This window comes from Chanos chanos, chromosome 3 (assembly GCF_902362185.1).
Source record: "Chanos chanos chromosome 3, fChaCha1.1, whole genome shotgun sequence".
Taxonomy (NCBI): domain Eukaryota; kingdom Metazoa; phylum Chordata; class Actinopteri; order Gonorynchiformes; family Chanidae; genus Chanos; species Chanos chanos.
In genome coordinates this window covers 40,701,314-40,716,350 of record NC_044497.1, presented here as the reverse complement: position 1 = coordinate 40,716,350, position 15,037 = coordinate 40,701,314, and the positions used below count along the sequence as shown (strand labels likewise).

The following is a 15,037-nucleotide window of genomic DNA, read 5'->3' as shown; positions in this document are numbered from 1 at the left end:
CATATAAGTCCTGCATTTTGAAGGAAAATGTCTTGAGGGAGCCAAAAATACTGGAAAACCCGAGCACAGTGCAGACAAAAACACTTACTATCTCATCTAGCTTACGGATCTTTAGCATTTTTTCCTGTTGGGTTGTGTCTTTGTGCCTGGTGTTACGTAAGAGCTTCGTATTCTGCTGAAGCACCAAGTGGACGGACTCCTCTACGTGCTTGTCTTAACCTGAGTAATTTTCCGCTTTGTGCGCCTGTTCTTGGCCAACATCAACAGCTAATATGGAATGTTCAGCATCTTAAATAGGACTCTCTCTCTCTCTCTCTCTCTCAGCCTTGGCAAGGCCAAGAGGAGAGGCACAGTCTATGCTCTGAGGGCTCCTCAGTCAGAAATGCCTTTGCCATAAATGAGGGGGCTGAAATATTTGGTTGTTGTGCTAAAATAACCTACTTTGGGGGAAAAATGTGTAGTTTGGGCCAATCTGAGGTTCCCACTTCCCTTTGATTTTTGGTGAGTTCATTGTTTTTTGTTTTTTACGTGGCTCTCAGTTTCAGAGAGAAATCTTGAGAAATTTTGCCACTAAGCTGCTCCAAATTGTCACTCAAGTTAGTGTCATTATATCCAATAATAGATTCTTTTGCCTTAGTGTGTTCTTGTGTAAATTTAAACCAAGCTGGATATGCCATGTGATCCCGTCCCATTCATGACCAAGTTGCCGGACCTGGCTGGTTTGGCTAGGCTAGGCTCTGACTCACTCTCACAGACAGACACAAACACAAAAATAGTTACTCACACAGCACTGGAAAACCTCTGATTCCTAAATCCTTTTCAGCCAATGACTACGGCCTGTTCCTGTCAGACGAGGACCCAAAGAAAGGCATCTGGCTGGAGTCAGGAAAAGCTCTGGACTACTATATGCTTAGGAATGGGGTGAGTCAGAAGAGTGGCTGAAGGCTGTGCCTGGTGGCATGGTCTATACACAGAGGTGATTGCACTGGTGTGGGTGAGGATGGTGTAACCTGATTACGTTTTGCTATGCTTGCACCGATATGTAATTGCAGACACATCAACTTAAATAGGGGGTGGCTGATTGACTCATACCATGTCTTTGCACAGCAAAGATTCAGTGGTGATCAGTCCATGATGGTTCCCAGAGTTATGATGGGTGGTCATGAAGTCATCATTCTATATTTAAACTATACTCTGAGTGGTGTTTTTTCCCCCAGACTAAGCTTTCTCTATCTATGAAACAGCAAGATCATTAAGAAGTGACATGACTAACCCATTTTTTTTTTTTGGATCTAGAGGAAAGGTTCACAATATTTGATCGCCATCTTGATTTGATACACTGGCCTTGGTAGCTGAATATTAAGATTCTAGAAACTTATCATCCTCTGTAAAGACCACAGTTTGGATAGTTTGAATCCTGGCCTCATCACTCTCATTGTCTCAAGGTGTAAGGAAACTGATGTTTGAATCTTAAATTCAGCTATCACAGTATAGGAATGCCTCAGTTCCTAACCATAGACTTGTTTAAGAACATGAGGGTGAGAAAAAATTGCTGTCTATTATGTACCACAGCAGAAGTAACACATGTTTGTTCTATTTTATATTATTCATTTCTTTCATTAGGCCAGATATGCCTCGGGGTTTCATGTGAATGATTAGGTTTAGTTGCATATGCTCACAGCATCAAGAACAATGATGACGTGGCTAGAAGTATCGATTCTTTTATTCGAACACCATAATGCGTCTGATCTGAGATGGACACTCTGTGGTTGATAGGACACTCTGGAGTACAAAAAGAAACAGAGACCCCTGAAGATTCGCATGTTAGATGGGACTGTGAAAACTGTCATGGTGGATGACTCCAAAGTTGTCAGCGACATGCTCATGACCATCTGTGCCAGGATAGGTGGGTGTGAAGTTTGACCTTGACCTGTTTGTCTTAGACTCTTTTCTCTTTAACGCTAATGTGTTTTCTCACAGGCTCTTTGAGCAGAATTGTATTGTCGCTTGTCAGTTCCAGCGAAGCAGATCTTTTTTTTTTTTCTCTTTTTTTTTGGCGTGGTCCGCAGGTATCACAAACTATGATGAGTACTCACTGGTGCGTGACGTGGGGGAAGAAAAGAAAGAGGAGACCACGGGCACGCTGAAGAGAGACAAAACACTCCTGCGCGATGACAAGAAGATGGAGAAACTAAAGCAGAAACTCCACACAGACGACGAGTGTAAGGAAGAACCAGGCTAGGCCACACGCAGTAATGAGTTCATCAAAACATTGTATTTCTTTTTGCACATGTATATGTGAAAGTCATTCTTCACATTGCTTTATACTGCACATTAAATATCACCCTGTATATGGAGAGTCATGATTGCATATCTCTTATGCTATGGGAAAAAAAAACCCAGATGATCTAGCGTTAACTTGGAGAAAGATTTTTAGTGAGAACATCGATCCCTGATAAATGAGGAGCACGTGTGCCTTGTGTGTGCAGTGAACTGGTTGGACCATGGTCGGACACTGCGAGAGCAGGGTGTGGAGGAGACAGAGATGTTGCTTCTCAGAAGAAAGTTCTTTTACTCTGATCAGAATGTGGATTCAAGAGACCCAGTGCAACTCAACCTGCTCTATGTACAGGTACTGCACACACACAATATTGCCACCAACTCTAATATTTCCTTATAATGGGAGACCGAAGTAGACCTGATCAGTGGACCAAGCATGTCTAAGTGCTAGTAAAGGTCAGTGCAATATGGCCAAGAGGATGGAGAGAAATACAGACAGTATGTGGGGGTTCTTTAGCATTAGAGATTTGGAACTTCCTAGCTGTAGTGCCAATAAGCCTAATGTTTCTTCTGTACTTTGTACTTTGTTATTGTAAGGCACCTGAGGGGTTACTGGATAACATTCAGTTTATTAGGAGTCTGAACTGTTGCTTCATTCTTGTCCAGAGAATCCTCATGTACAGAAGCTGTCTGTTCATCAGTGTTCCTTGTAGAGTGTTCTCCTTTTCACATAAGCACAACTGCACAGAAGTTTACAGTTCTTGTTTTTTTATTATTATTATTATTATAAATGCCAGCACCAGCTGTGATGTGTTGTGTCTCACCCAGAGGTAATCTTAGAAATTTGTTCTCAGAGCAATACTGATGATTAAAAGAATAGTTCACGGACATTTCATATAGCCTTTTGTAATTAGCTAATCAGCTTGTGTTCGATAGAGCAGTGATGCTGGTAGAGTAGTAGTAGAAACTTCTACATTTTAGTTATGTTTGTAATGATGTTTGAAGTGTCATAATGTTACTATTGTTAGAGTTTGATGATTCTGACACACACATTTTTTGTTCTATGTAATGGGTAAAATAAAAGACTTCTGATCCTTATCTGATTTTTTAACTTCCCTGTAGTGTTTTCTGTATTCGTTTGCTTTTCTTTTTTTTGGAAGTAGTACTTTGGTGATCCAAAGCGCTGTTGTATGTGAGCTGTATGTGTAGAGTCATGCCACACGCTGTCTCCCTTGTGCAGGCCCGCGATGACATCCTGAACGGCTCCCACCCTGTCTCCTTTGATAAGGCCTGTGAGTTCGCTGGCTACCAGTGCCAGATCCAGTTTGGAGACCACAACGAGTCCAAGCATAAACCGGGATTCCTTGAGTGAGTTATCGCGCATCATCTTTATCCTCCTCCTCCTCCACAGATTGCTATCTCTGATTTGTCTGTATCAAAGTTCCAACTCACCAGATGGTTGAACTTAAATCTTCATCAGCTTTTCTGTTGTTATTATGGTGGAAAGCCTGAGGTTGCAGCGAGTTAAGCTGAGCTAATTGAAATTTTGTGTAGTTTTGTTGTAGTGGTATTTGAAAAACAAAAACCAAAGCAGTCTGTAGTTAGCTTGATCACTCAAGATAAAACTCGATAATATTTCAACAGCTAACAACTGAGCAGATACTTTTTGTGATGCACTTCCTTCATCTTCTTATATAGAATTCAGAATCAACTGACACTCATTTTCCTGCTCACCGAGTCCTAAATTCCTTCTTCCCTCATGCATCTGTGTATTGACATTGCTCTTTCTTTCCAGTCTGAAAGAATTCCTACCCAAAGAGTACATCAAAAACAAAGGGGAGAAAAAGATTTTCCAGGTAAGGGGCCTGTGTTTGGTGTGTAAATGCTATGCTCCGGTGCTAGGTCATGTTCAGGTCAGCAGTGTGTTATGCTGCCGGGTTTTGGCTGGAGCGGCTCTGTTTTTCTCTGATCCAGAAGGGGATGAAAGCTCAGACTGAAAACACATGACCTGAGCGCAGGCAAATTTGAAACATTTGAGACGGAATATGTTATTTCCCCTCTGAATGTTATTCTTATGCCTTTTAGTCTGATTCTCAGATTCTTCATAAGAATGAAAATAAGCAAGCTCATGCTGTGCGTCTGTAGTTTTTAGAACATACCTCTGCTCAAGATGGAGCGTATTTTAACACGCGTTAATCAACCTACAGCCGTTAGGGTTTTTTTTTTCCCTGCAGCTGACAAGTGCTTTTACCACTGTCCGTGTGAACTCAGATTGTTCTTCAGTTCCTGTGTTCATTATGTGAAATGTACTTTTCTGTTCTCTCCGCAGGCCCACAAAAACTGCCAAAACATGACTGAGATTGAGGCCAAAGTTAGCTACGTCAAACTGGCCAGATCTCTCAAAACCTATGGAGTGTCGTTCTTCTTAGTTAAGGTAAATGAGGTCCTGTGACACTGTGTGCTTGTGTACTTAATTAACATGCAAGAGACACAGAGGCATCCAACAGGAATTTAAGTGAATTTGGTGGTTAAACAATCAAACAAAGAAAAAAAAATCGCTTAACCCTGCAGCACAGACAGTACAGAATTATCCAGATTAAAGAGAGATGGTCACAAGCGTTCAAATGTAACCAGCTTTAGTGTAAGTCCCAAGGAGGGAAGGTTTACCACATGAGAAATGCAATTAGCTTAAGTGAGTAATATTTCTGTTTGTGCTGAGAATAAGCTCTTCGTGTGTGTTTGTGTTGGTGTTTGTGTGTCTGTATGTGTGTGTTCACCCTATATAGGAGAAAATGAAAGGCAAGAATAAGCTGGTGCCTCGTTTGCTGGGTATAACCAAGGAGAGTGTGATGAGAGTGGATGAAAAGACCAAGGAGGTGATGCAGGAGTGGAGCCTGACCAATATCAAACGCTGGGCTGCCTCCCCCAAGAGCTTCACTCTGGTAAGATGGGCTCTGTGTAAAATTGGTTCATCTTTACAATGGCAGTGATAGTAGATAATAGTCACATTGATAAACTTGCTTTTCAACCTGCTGACATAGATTTACTCTGGTAATCATCATGTTCTTGGTCACCGTGTACATTCCATTGAATTCTTTGCTCATTGAATTATGACTTGTTTCCATTGTAATGTAAAAGCTTGAGTCACAGGATCTTTATTTAAAAAAATTAGTAATTGTAAATAAACAATTTAAAGTGTAGTTATTTAGTGTGCTATTCATAAAATTAACTCCAATTACAGCCCAAGTAAGACAGTAGGGTAGCCTTGTGACATTGCTCAGAGGTCAAAAGAACTGCACCAAAATGTTAGCCCTGTAAAATGGGATTTTTTTTTAGCTCCAACAGCAAGGGCACAATTGCCACTGAAAGTCTCATGATTCTGATGTACAAAGATTAGATATCTGCCACGGTTCATTTTGGAGATTTAAGGAGCCAAAAACTACACATTAATGTCAGGCTTCGGAGAACTACTATTCCATTTTCTCTGAAAAGAACAAAGCATTTCCCCCTCCAAAATGATCATAGATAAGATTATTTAGAGGGTGTACGCATGATATTCTAGCCTCACTTCCTTCAACCGTCTCTTTCTTTTCTTTTTTTTTCTTTTCTCAGTTCCCTACATGAAACGTAAAACGACTCAGTATACGTATCATTGTTTATTTTGGTGGGTTTGTGCACTGGGAAATACTCAGCCCAGTATTTCCTGGCAAGTCACCAGCTCACTGAAATCTGGCTCCAACAGTATGCGATACTGAAAGAGATGGATATTGAGTCTGTGTCTGCGATTGCCCAGTAAACTCAGTAAATAAACTGAGATGTATTATGAAGCCATTAATGTATATCCATCACTACAGATCTACTCCCATCCATTGCTACTGTTTGAGGACATGATTTAGCACGCCACTGCAAGTCCCAGTGCTCCCAGTCATAGTGAATCAAGATTTAAACCATGTGTTTTCCTTAGGACTTTGGGGACTACCAGGATGGCTATTACTCTGTGCAAACCACTGAGGGAGAACAAATTGCACAGCTTATCGCTGGCTACATTGACATCATTCTCAAAAAGGTAACTGCTTTCAATATGAAAAACATGGGCTTTAATATGGGAATTAATATGAAGAAAGTGGGACTTAACATGTCATACCAAATATTGGTCACAGTTGTGTGAGGTTGAAATTTTGAAGCACGGCCATTAATGAGACCACATTTTTCATGTTTATTATCAGAACACTATGAAAGTAACACAAGTAAGAATCTAAGATAAGGATGCATGCTTGGCAACAACATGAGATGCCTTTATTGGGAGTAGAGACAAAAAAAAACCTCTCCTGTATAAAATATTTTATATTGTTGAACCAGTTTAGTCAGTTCATTTGCAGTTTTAGACATTTTAAATAAAATAGTACATTTATCTCTGGATTTCAAGCCCTGTTTTCACTGCTTGTACAACACCTCTGTGTGAAAACGCTAGTAAGAGGTTTCGTGCATTTAGTGGAATTCCACGACAAACCTCAACACTTGACTTCTCTAAGGGTCAGCTCAGCAACACAGTGCTTCATTCAGGCACTTGTCACAAATAGCATTCTGTGATTCACTTAAACCCAAACTGTCCCTATTTACAGAAAAAGAGCAAAGACCATTTTGGCTTAGAGGGAGATGAGGAGTCTACTATGTTGGAGGACTCTGTGTCACCTAAAAAGTGAGTTTAATTTTTTTCTTTACCTTACAAAAAGACTGCATAACATAATATGCTCAATTTCCTGTTGATCATATTGTGTGCAGTTTGGGATTGTTCCAGAATATGTCGAGTGCTAAGCTCCACTATATCGAGTACTCTGCCGTATCGAACCATGGCTGCCCATGTTAAGGGACTCAAAACCATACACTTCGAGTGAAGCACAATGCAAATCTGTGAAGCCACAATTTGAATTATTCAAATAATGAGGTTTTGATGTGGTGCAGTTAAACACGAATCTATCCTGTTATCTTGCATTAATATGCATTTCACTCACACCTGTAGGACTTGGATTGCTATTGTGGTCTTATTCTTTGAATTTCCTTTTACCCATACACTACATACAGCATACCGCTGTTGCCTTTCTCTCACTGACAGGATATGATCTCTACCTCATCTGTTTGTGATAAGTGTCTAAACTGGGAAGATAGGTCTTCTTATATCCAAACAAGTGACTGTTTTACTCTATGTATTCCTGTTGGATCAACCCTCTGTTACAAAAATGAATGTATATGTTAAGGTGTGTCTCTTAGAATGTATGTTGTAGTCTATTATCAGCCTATATAAGACATTTGTTCCATTCCCTGGGTTACTGTGTGCAGATCCACAGTGCTGCAGCAGCAGTTCAATAAAGTTGGGAAAGTGGAGACAGGCTCAGTGGCTTTGCCGGCCATCATGCGCTCTGGGGCTGGTGGTCCAGAGAGTTTCCAAATGGGCTCCATGCCCCAGGCCAAGCAGCACATCACCAGTGGTCAAATGCATCGAGGACACATGCCCCCTCTGGTGAGACTAACAAAAACCGCGTGGCTGGAATCATGCTCGACCCGAACACACCGTCACAACGCTAGAACCATAGCGTCGTGACATTTCCAGATGATATCAAGTTGTCACTGTAACTCCTCAGCTTCTCATCTTCATTACATCTACTTTTACTGCTGTCGCAATGAAGCAGTGCCCATTATTTTAATGTTGTCATTTTTATCCATATCAGACTAGAGATTTTTAAGCCCAAATTGATGATAATGTTGCCATGCCAGTATATGTGTATCCCTCAGTGAATATATAACAGTGTTTCCTGTGCCACAGACCTCAGCTCAGCAGGCTCTGACTGGCACCATTAACTCCAGTATGCAGGCAGTGCAGGCAGCACAGGCCTCTCTGGATGAGGTTGACACCTTGCCTCCACTGGGCACTGATGCGGTGAGATAACTGCTGTCTGAAGAGATCATTGTCACTAAAAGTTATATTGGTAAAAACACTTGACTTTCTTCAACATTTGGCTGTTGTTATCACTTACACACTACATCTCTCTTTGTCAGGCCTCTCAAGCCTGGCGTAGGAACAAAATGGATGAGTCCAAACATGAGATCCACTCCCAGGTGGACGCCATTACTGCAGGAACCGCCTCAATGGTCAATCTCACTGCAGGTGACACATCTATGACATCTCCTGTTGTCTGAGTGGTCTATAATAGGGTTTATACACTCATAAACTAAGCTGTCTGTATACTCACCTGTAGGGGACCCAGCTGAGACAGACTACACAGCTGTGGGTTGTGCAGTAACTACCATCTCCTCCAACCTGACTGAGATGTCCAAGGGGGTCAGACTATTGGCAGCCCTCATGGAAGATGAGGGAGGGAATGGCCAACAGCTCCTGACCGCTGCCAAGAACTTGGCTTGTGCTGTGTCAGACATGCTGAAGACTGCTCAGCCTGCTAACACTGAGGTACCAGATACACTACAGCATCTCTGTTTAGAAAGACATCTTTAAAAAGAGATGAAATATCACAACAAATGGAAGTCCAAGAAAAAATCTCTGTATTGTTTATTTTTGATTTCAAGAGAGCCAAAGATCTATGTCTATGGTGCACAGATTTTCTTGTCTAGGTAATGTCAAGACGTGGTGCGCAATGTAGAAAAGCCACAGAAATGATGACAAGAGTGTGTGTATATGTGTCACCTCCTTAGCCTCGTCAGAACCTCCTGCAGGCGGCAGGTAATGTGGGACAGGCCAGTGGAGAGCTGCTGCAGCAGATTGGTGAGAGTGAGGCAGACCAACACTTCCAGGTGTGTTGATTTTACACACACACACATACATACAAACGTGTTTCAAACTGATTTGTTATACCTATATATAATACAGTCAGAATCTAGTGGAAAGACAAGACACTGTGTAGTTTAGTGGAATCACATTAACCCGTGCTCTCTCTATGACTACATCATGCAGTTTCGAGGTAAAGGATCTTTCAGGCACACAAGGCGGACGTCCCAATATAGTCAAATACTGGTAACAAAAAAAAAGACCTGAGAAATGTCAATCATTCTCTGTAGTCTGCTGTACTAATGGTTTTCCAATCAAGCACCAATTCCAATTCTGAGGCATCAATTCTCTAATCACACTATAGGACATAGTTCATCTCAGTAATTCTTCACTGCTGTCAAAACTCTGAGTGCACTCCAACTCTTACACACCATAGACTAGCCCTCGTAGTAATTGTTGGGTGTGATCTCAGGACTTTGAGAGCAGTTTGGTGGGTCTCTATTTGTAATTGGTAATCTGGACACACAACGAAAACTGATTGGCACTATTTTTTCTATTCTTCACACTATTTGATTACAACATTACTTTTCTGAGGTAATAAGATGATCATTTGCACTGCAAGTATTAACTCCACTGTAAAGATCTGTGGTAAAAGCTTTCAGATATAAATTCCATTTCACTGCTTTTGATTTGATCTGTTGTGTGTCCAGATTCGCTTTTAAGTAATGGTCTCTCTGGTAATTAATTCTTCGTACTACCTTTTGGAGAGGTGACTGTGTAGTAATGGAAAGCTGTCTACATTCTCTTCAGTCTCTTTAATTATGCCTGTTACCTCCCAGCAGGCACTCCTTATGATAAACTTTCCAAAGCCCTTGGCACAAATATACACTGTCAGCTTTTTACGACATTATGAAACACTGTAGCAGATATATTGTAGTAAGAAGCACAGTATATTTTTATACCATTGGGTTTAGATTTTGTAATGTAGTTCAGTTTGAGATCAGTCGGAGATTAGGACAGTAATATTAGATATACATCTGTAGTGTGGCATCCCACTTTTTCTGTTGTAGTTGTTGTTGTTAGAAACGTGACATTAAATGTGAAAGAGAGAGCAGAGAATGTGCCCATGAGGCTCAATGCAAGGCTCGGAAGTGGTCACATAAAGTGGATCACCCACAGCTGCCACAAAATACATAAACGTACTGCTTTTTTTCTGTTATAACTGCGGAGAACGAGCCATGTGCCTCTTCTCAGTAACTGAGGTGTTAAGACCATAGACACCATATAGAACATACTGACTGCACACGTGAGAACAGTCTTTGGAAGTCCCGCAGTTTATCTAACTGATTGTTTTCAACAGCTAAACTTTTATCAGTTTTCATTGACCCTTAAGTGCCATATCCAGCGTAGTCTGTCTAACTGAACAACCTCTAATTGTCTTTTATCGCTAATGGATTTTCATGGTTAGCTCAGCTGGAGCGGCTTCACTAAAAGGGATCATGTAGCACGACCACTGCATGCTAGCGCGCTGGCGCAAAGCAGTTGGCAGTCCAAATGCACACTTTCTGCGCATGCCGCATATCTTTTAGGAAAACCCACGCCGCCTCAATTATGCCTATGTTTAGAATACTACCTGTTTTCGTTAGAATCAGTTAGAGGCTTCTTGTGAAAAATGACATGTAAAAAGTCTCTAGGTACTATTTATGGGGCTCCTGAGTGGTACACCTAGTGGAGGTACTTCTTAACAGGAGGTGCGCGATCTTTGTCTCTTCTTCTCTTGCTCACCGGTAGTTTCATGGTTTTGCTCCCAGTGTAGTCAGTCAATGACATGCAAGTCAAAGTATTGAGTTAACTGAGTAATGAGTGAATAGCTTCAAGTATTATGGAGGAAGTGTGGGGGCGAACATCACTCGTCACACTTTGACAGAGATTATTGCCATGCAAAGGACAAACTGAGAAATTGGCTGGTAACTACACTCTAAATTGGGACAGAAGGGGGGGTTAAAAATACTGGTTAATGTTGGCTGAAAACATATTAGTTACTGTGCTAGCTTGGATCATATATGAACCACGTAGAAGTTCATTTTACCCTACTACTGTTGCATGACAGTTTTAAAGATAGACCACTGAATGCCACTTAATCTATTGTACCCCCGGTTTCAAATGGAAGGAATCTCACGCATGTTCGTGCATAGTCTAGCTTATGTGGCCCGCTACTTGCCTGACTTTATTGTTACCTGGTATAAACACTTTGTCTCTCATTGTACTCTCATGCAGTTAGAGTATACTGAAGTAAAGCTGCCATTTCTAAACTCTACTCTCATGGGTCAGGTACCTTCATTGGTGGTAAATTCCACACAAAACTCTGTGATCCACTCTTATGGATTTACAGATATGTTTTATACTCCTCTGAAATGTAAAAACGTTCACACAGTTTAGCGCAGATGATCTCTCAGTATTTCACTTGTTGTTAAATATCATTGTGTTGTCACCTCAAATCATACTCGTCAACGTTAGCATCAGAAATAGTACATTTTCATGACAGATCCTCTAAAATCTTTGATTTCACTAATATGTGAGTCATATGTGAATCATCAGCTACATGTACATCTTATCTGACCTCAGTCAGAGCTAATTGTAGTGTATCTGGGGATTTGCTATTGTAGGATATGTTGATGCAGTTAGCCAAGGCTGTGGCCAACGCGGCCGCCGCCCTCGTGTTGAAGGCTAAGAATGTAGCCCAGAAGAGTGAAGACTCAGCACAGCAAAACCGGGTCATCGCTGCAGCCACCCAGTGTGCTCTCACCACCTCCCAACTGGTGGCCTGCACCCGGGTAAGAACTTATACACACACACATATATACATTTGCCTTATGACCTCAGAAGCTGTTGTCAAATGCTGTAACCACTTTCTAGTCAAAGTTGCAGTTGCAGCAAACATATGTGGTGGATGGACCATCATTGTGGACATGGTTATAAAATTGTGCCCTGTGATCTATATGTTCCTACACGTTAAACAGTCAATGCAGTCACATTTTCAGCGCATCTGGTACCGTTGTTGTGTGTGTGCATGTAAAATTTGACAGTGCTTTCTAAATCTAGTGGAGCTCTATGGGCCAGATGACTGCCATGTGTTACACTTCAGTGTCCATCCAGTCTTGGCTCATTATCAAGCCATCCAGTCGTATCTAATTCCCGTAGACAGACTGGCTAGCTGGCCAGATGCTCATACTTATGTATGCATGTGTTTTTGTGCGCTCCACCCTCTAGGTGGTGGCCCCCACCATCAGCTCTCCAGTGTGTCAGGAGCAGCTGATTGAGGCTGGGAAACTGGTGGCTAAGTCTGTGGAAGGGTGTGTCGAGGCCTCACAGGGTGCCACCAATGATGAACAGCTGCTGAAGCAGGTCAACGTGGCTGCCACAGGTGTCACTCAGGCTCTTAATGAACTGCTCCAGCATATCAAGCAATACGCTAGCGGCGGCCAGCCAATGGGACGCCACGGTGAGGCCACCGACCGCATCCTGGATGTGACGGAGAACATCTTCAGCTCCATGGGAGATGCAGGTATTGCCCAGGGGATGAGTGGAGTCTGAGGCTGGGAAGGGGTTGGTACTGAGGAGAGGGAGCCAATGTGGCATTGTAGCTGAAGGTGACAGAAGAGCCATTCCCTTCTTTCTCCCTTCATGTTAGTTTGCAGTTTAAAGACAAATGATTTGATGCAGCCAAACCATCTTTTTTCTTAACAGAGTATTTGAGTTTTAAAACTTGTGCTTGTTTTCTGTTTCTCTCAGTTGTGGTTGTTCATAACGCTATGCTCTGTTGTGTTGTTTAATGTTATTGCTGTTTTGGTCTTAATCGTATTCTTTCGGATAGCATTTAATCAGTGCCATAGGTATATTCCACTGCGGTGTGTTTAGGTGTATCTGACATCAGCAGGGCATTACAGTGTTCCTTCCTCCTGAGGGTCCAAGTGCATATGGACCCTCAGGAAAACCTTAGTGCCGTGCTGACTTCAATCTCTCTGGCTCACGTGCAGGTGAAATGGTGCGTCAAGCGCGGATATTGGCCCAGGCCACCTCTGACCTTGTCAATGCCATCAAGGCAGATGCAGAAGAGGAGACTGATCTTGAAAACTCCCGCAAACTCCTCTCAGCTGCCAAACTCTTGGCAGACGCCACTGCCAAGATGGTGGAGGCTGCCAAGGTGAGACATGAGATATTAGTGCTGTATTACTCTGCTGGATTTATGAGTTCAGAGTGGGAAGTATGCCAGTGAAAGTGTATGCATCATTCAATCTGGCGGACCTCTTGGCCGACAGGGGCCAATATCACAACAGTTTTACTTCCAAAGATGCTTTTATCCCAAGCAGCACAAAATGCATGTAGTCAGTATGTCATACTCAGGTCTAACTGAGCATGTACCTTTTAAAGTGTTGGCTGTTATGGTGGACTATTGATAACAAAGTTGCTTTGTGATGACAGGGAGCAGCTGCTAACCCAGATAGTGAGGAACAACAGCAGAAACTGCGGGAGGCTGCAGAGGGGCTGCGCATGGCCACAAACGCAGCGGCACAGAATGCCATCAAAAAGAGACTGGTCAACAAACTGGAGGTACGACAATACCTACATGTGTGCACACATCCATTGGGTAGTGGAGGGTATTGGGTAAAGGACATTACATGACCTCACTATTCAACAGAGAAGCCTATTAGTGATTACTGTGCTGACAAACTTGCAGCATTCTGAGATTGTCTCAGTAATTTCCTGTCTACCTAAATCATTTTACATTCAGCGTGAAATTGAAACTGAAGTAGCATTCAAACAGTGATACCACTGCTATCTAAAATTGCATACAGCTTTTGGCCAAGGGCTCATTAGCCACTTAATCAGTTTCTGTGCTTTTAATGAGAAATGAGGTAAAGTTCAAAAACATGCACCCTGAGGCAAAAGATCAATTTGAGCTCCTATCAAATACATTCTTTATCTCCTCTGAATAATAAAAGAGTGCAGATCTGGAAGAGATGTCTTGGTGAGATCTTCAAAGAACACCTGTAGCTGCAAGGCATCTTTGCTGAACTGACTGGCTTCAACTTGTCAAAGTTTGGGGAGTAAGATAGCATAAAAGTGTCCTGAAGAAACTGAGAGAACACTCCTCTAAGTATTGGTTCTCTTGTACCAAGCCATGTTTGGACATTTTGTTTTTAGTATTGCGTTAGAGGAAGTGGCCAGTTGCCTTGGTCAGCTGAGGCTTTGTGCACTCTTAGTTCCTGCAACCAAGCACAAAGTGACTGAGTGAGACACCACACTGCTGTTCTAGGTGTTTAGTCGAGAGGTTTTGTAGGTTCTTGCAGAATGATTCACACTTGCAAAGTAAAGTATTTGATTGGAGGAGCAGTGTATATATGGCCTAAGGATGTATGCTTGCTATGGCCTAAGGATGTATGCACTCTGTTTAGTAAGCAGTATGTCACTTTAGTCAAATTCAGGCTTGGAATGCAACAGTTATTAGTAAGCAGATCTATCACCTTTTTTTAAACAGACATTTACACAGTGACCTGATGTAGTATGCAGGAACTCTTATGGTCAGTCCTAAAAAAAATGTTGCATGAGGATTTTAGAGTTTTTGACATCTCTCATAACATTCTTCCAGTGAAAATTTAAAAAGCCTTTCATACACGGATTTTGATAGGTGAACACACCCCAAAATTGAACTTAAATCTTTCTGCATAACTTGCTGCTCATGTCTGCACGGTTTTTGATAAATGTGCCAGTTCATTTAAATGATGTTCCTTAAATGATGGTCTAATCAGTATTGCTCTGTTTCCTGCAGAACGCAGCTAAACAGGCAGCTGCAGCTGCCACTCAAACCATTGCTGCAGCCCAGCATGCAGCCTCATCCAATAAGAACCCAGCAGCTCAGCAACAGTTGGTTCAGAGCTGCAAGGTGGGTGGGAACCACATTTCCTGTTTCTGTGGGGT

At 42.0% G+C, this 15,037-nt stretch overlaps 1 protein-coding gene across 1 annotated transcript in view; it reads left to right on the top strand.

Moving 5' to 3' along the window:
• tln1 (talin 1) overlaps positions 1 to 15,037 on the top strand; it is a 61,519-nt gene that overhangs the window by 20,982 nt on the left and 25,500 nt on the right. Inside the window, exons 4-23 of the mRNA XM_030767199.1 lie at positions 824 to 921; positions 1,777 to 1,906; positions 2,070 to 2,222; positions 2,490 to 2,632; positions 3,521 to 3,648; positions 4,076 to 4,136; positions 4,610 to 4,714; positions 5,067 to 5,222; positions 6,245 to 6,346; positions 6,903 to 6,979; positions 7,618 to 7,798; positions 8,102 to 8,215; positions 8,335 to 8,443; positions 8,535 to 8,743; positions 8,986 to 9,084; positions 11,725 to 11,892; positions 12,329 to 12,623; positions 13,096 to 13,262; positions 13,541 to 13,669; positions 14,889 to 15,002. Of these exons, the coding sequence (XP_030623059.1) occupies positions 824 to 921; positions 1,777 to 1,906; positions 2,070 to 2,222; positions 2,490 to 2,632; positions 3,521 to 3,648; positions 4,076 to 4,136; positions 4,610 to 4,714; positions 5,067 to 5,222; positions 6,245 to 6,346; positions 6,903 to 6,979; positions 7,618 to 7,798; positions 8,102 to 8,215; positions 8,335 to 8,443; positions 8,535 to 8,743; positions 8,986 to 9,084; positions 11,725 to 11,892; positions 12,329 to 12,623; positions 13,096 to 13,262; positions 13,541 to 13,669; positions 14,889 to 15,002 (2,738 nt within the window). The remainder of the gene's footprint in view (positions 1 to 823; positions 922 to 1,776; positions 1,907 to 2,069; positions 2,223 to 2,489; positions 2,633 to 3,520; positions 3,649 to 4,075; positions 4,137 to 4,609; positions 4,715 to 5,066; positions 5,223 to 6,244; positions 6,347 to 6,902; positions 6,980 to 7,617; positions 7,799 to 8,101; positions 8,216 to 8,334; positions 8,444 to 8,534; positions 8,744 to 8,985; positions 9,085 to 11,724; positions 11,893 to 12,328; positions 12,624 to 13,095; positions 13,263 to 13,540; positions 13,670 to 14,888; positions 15,003 to 15,037) is intronic.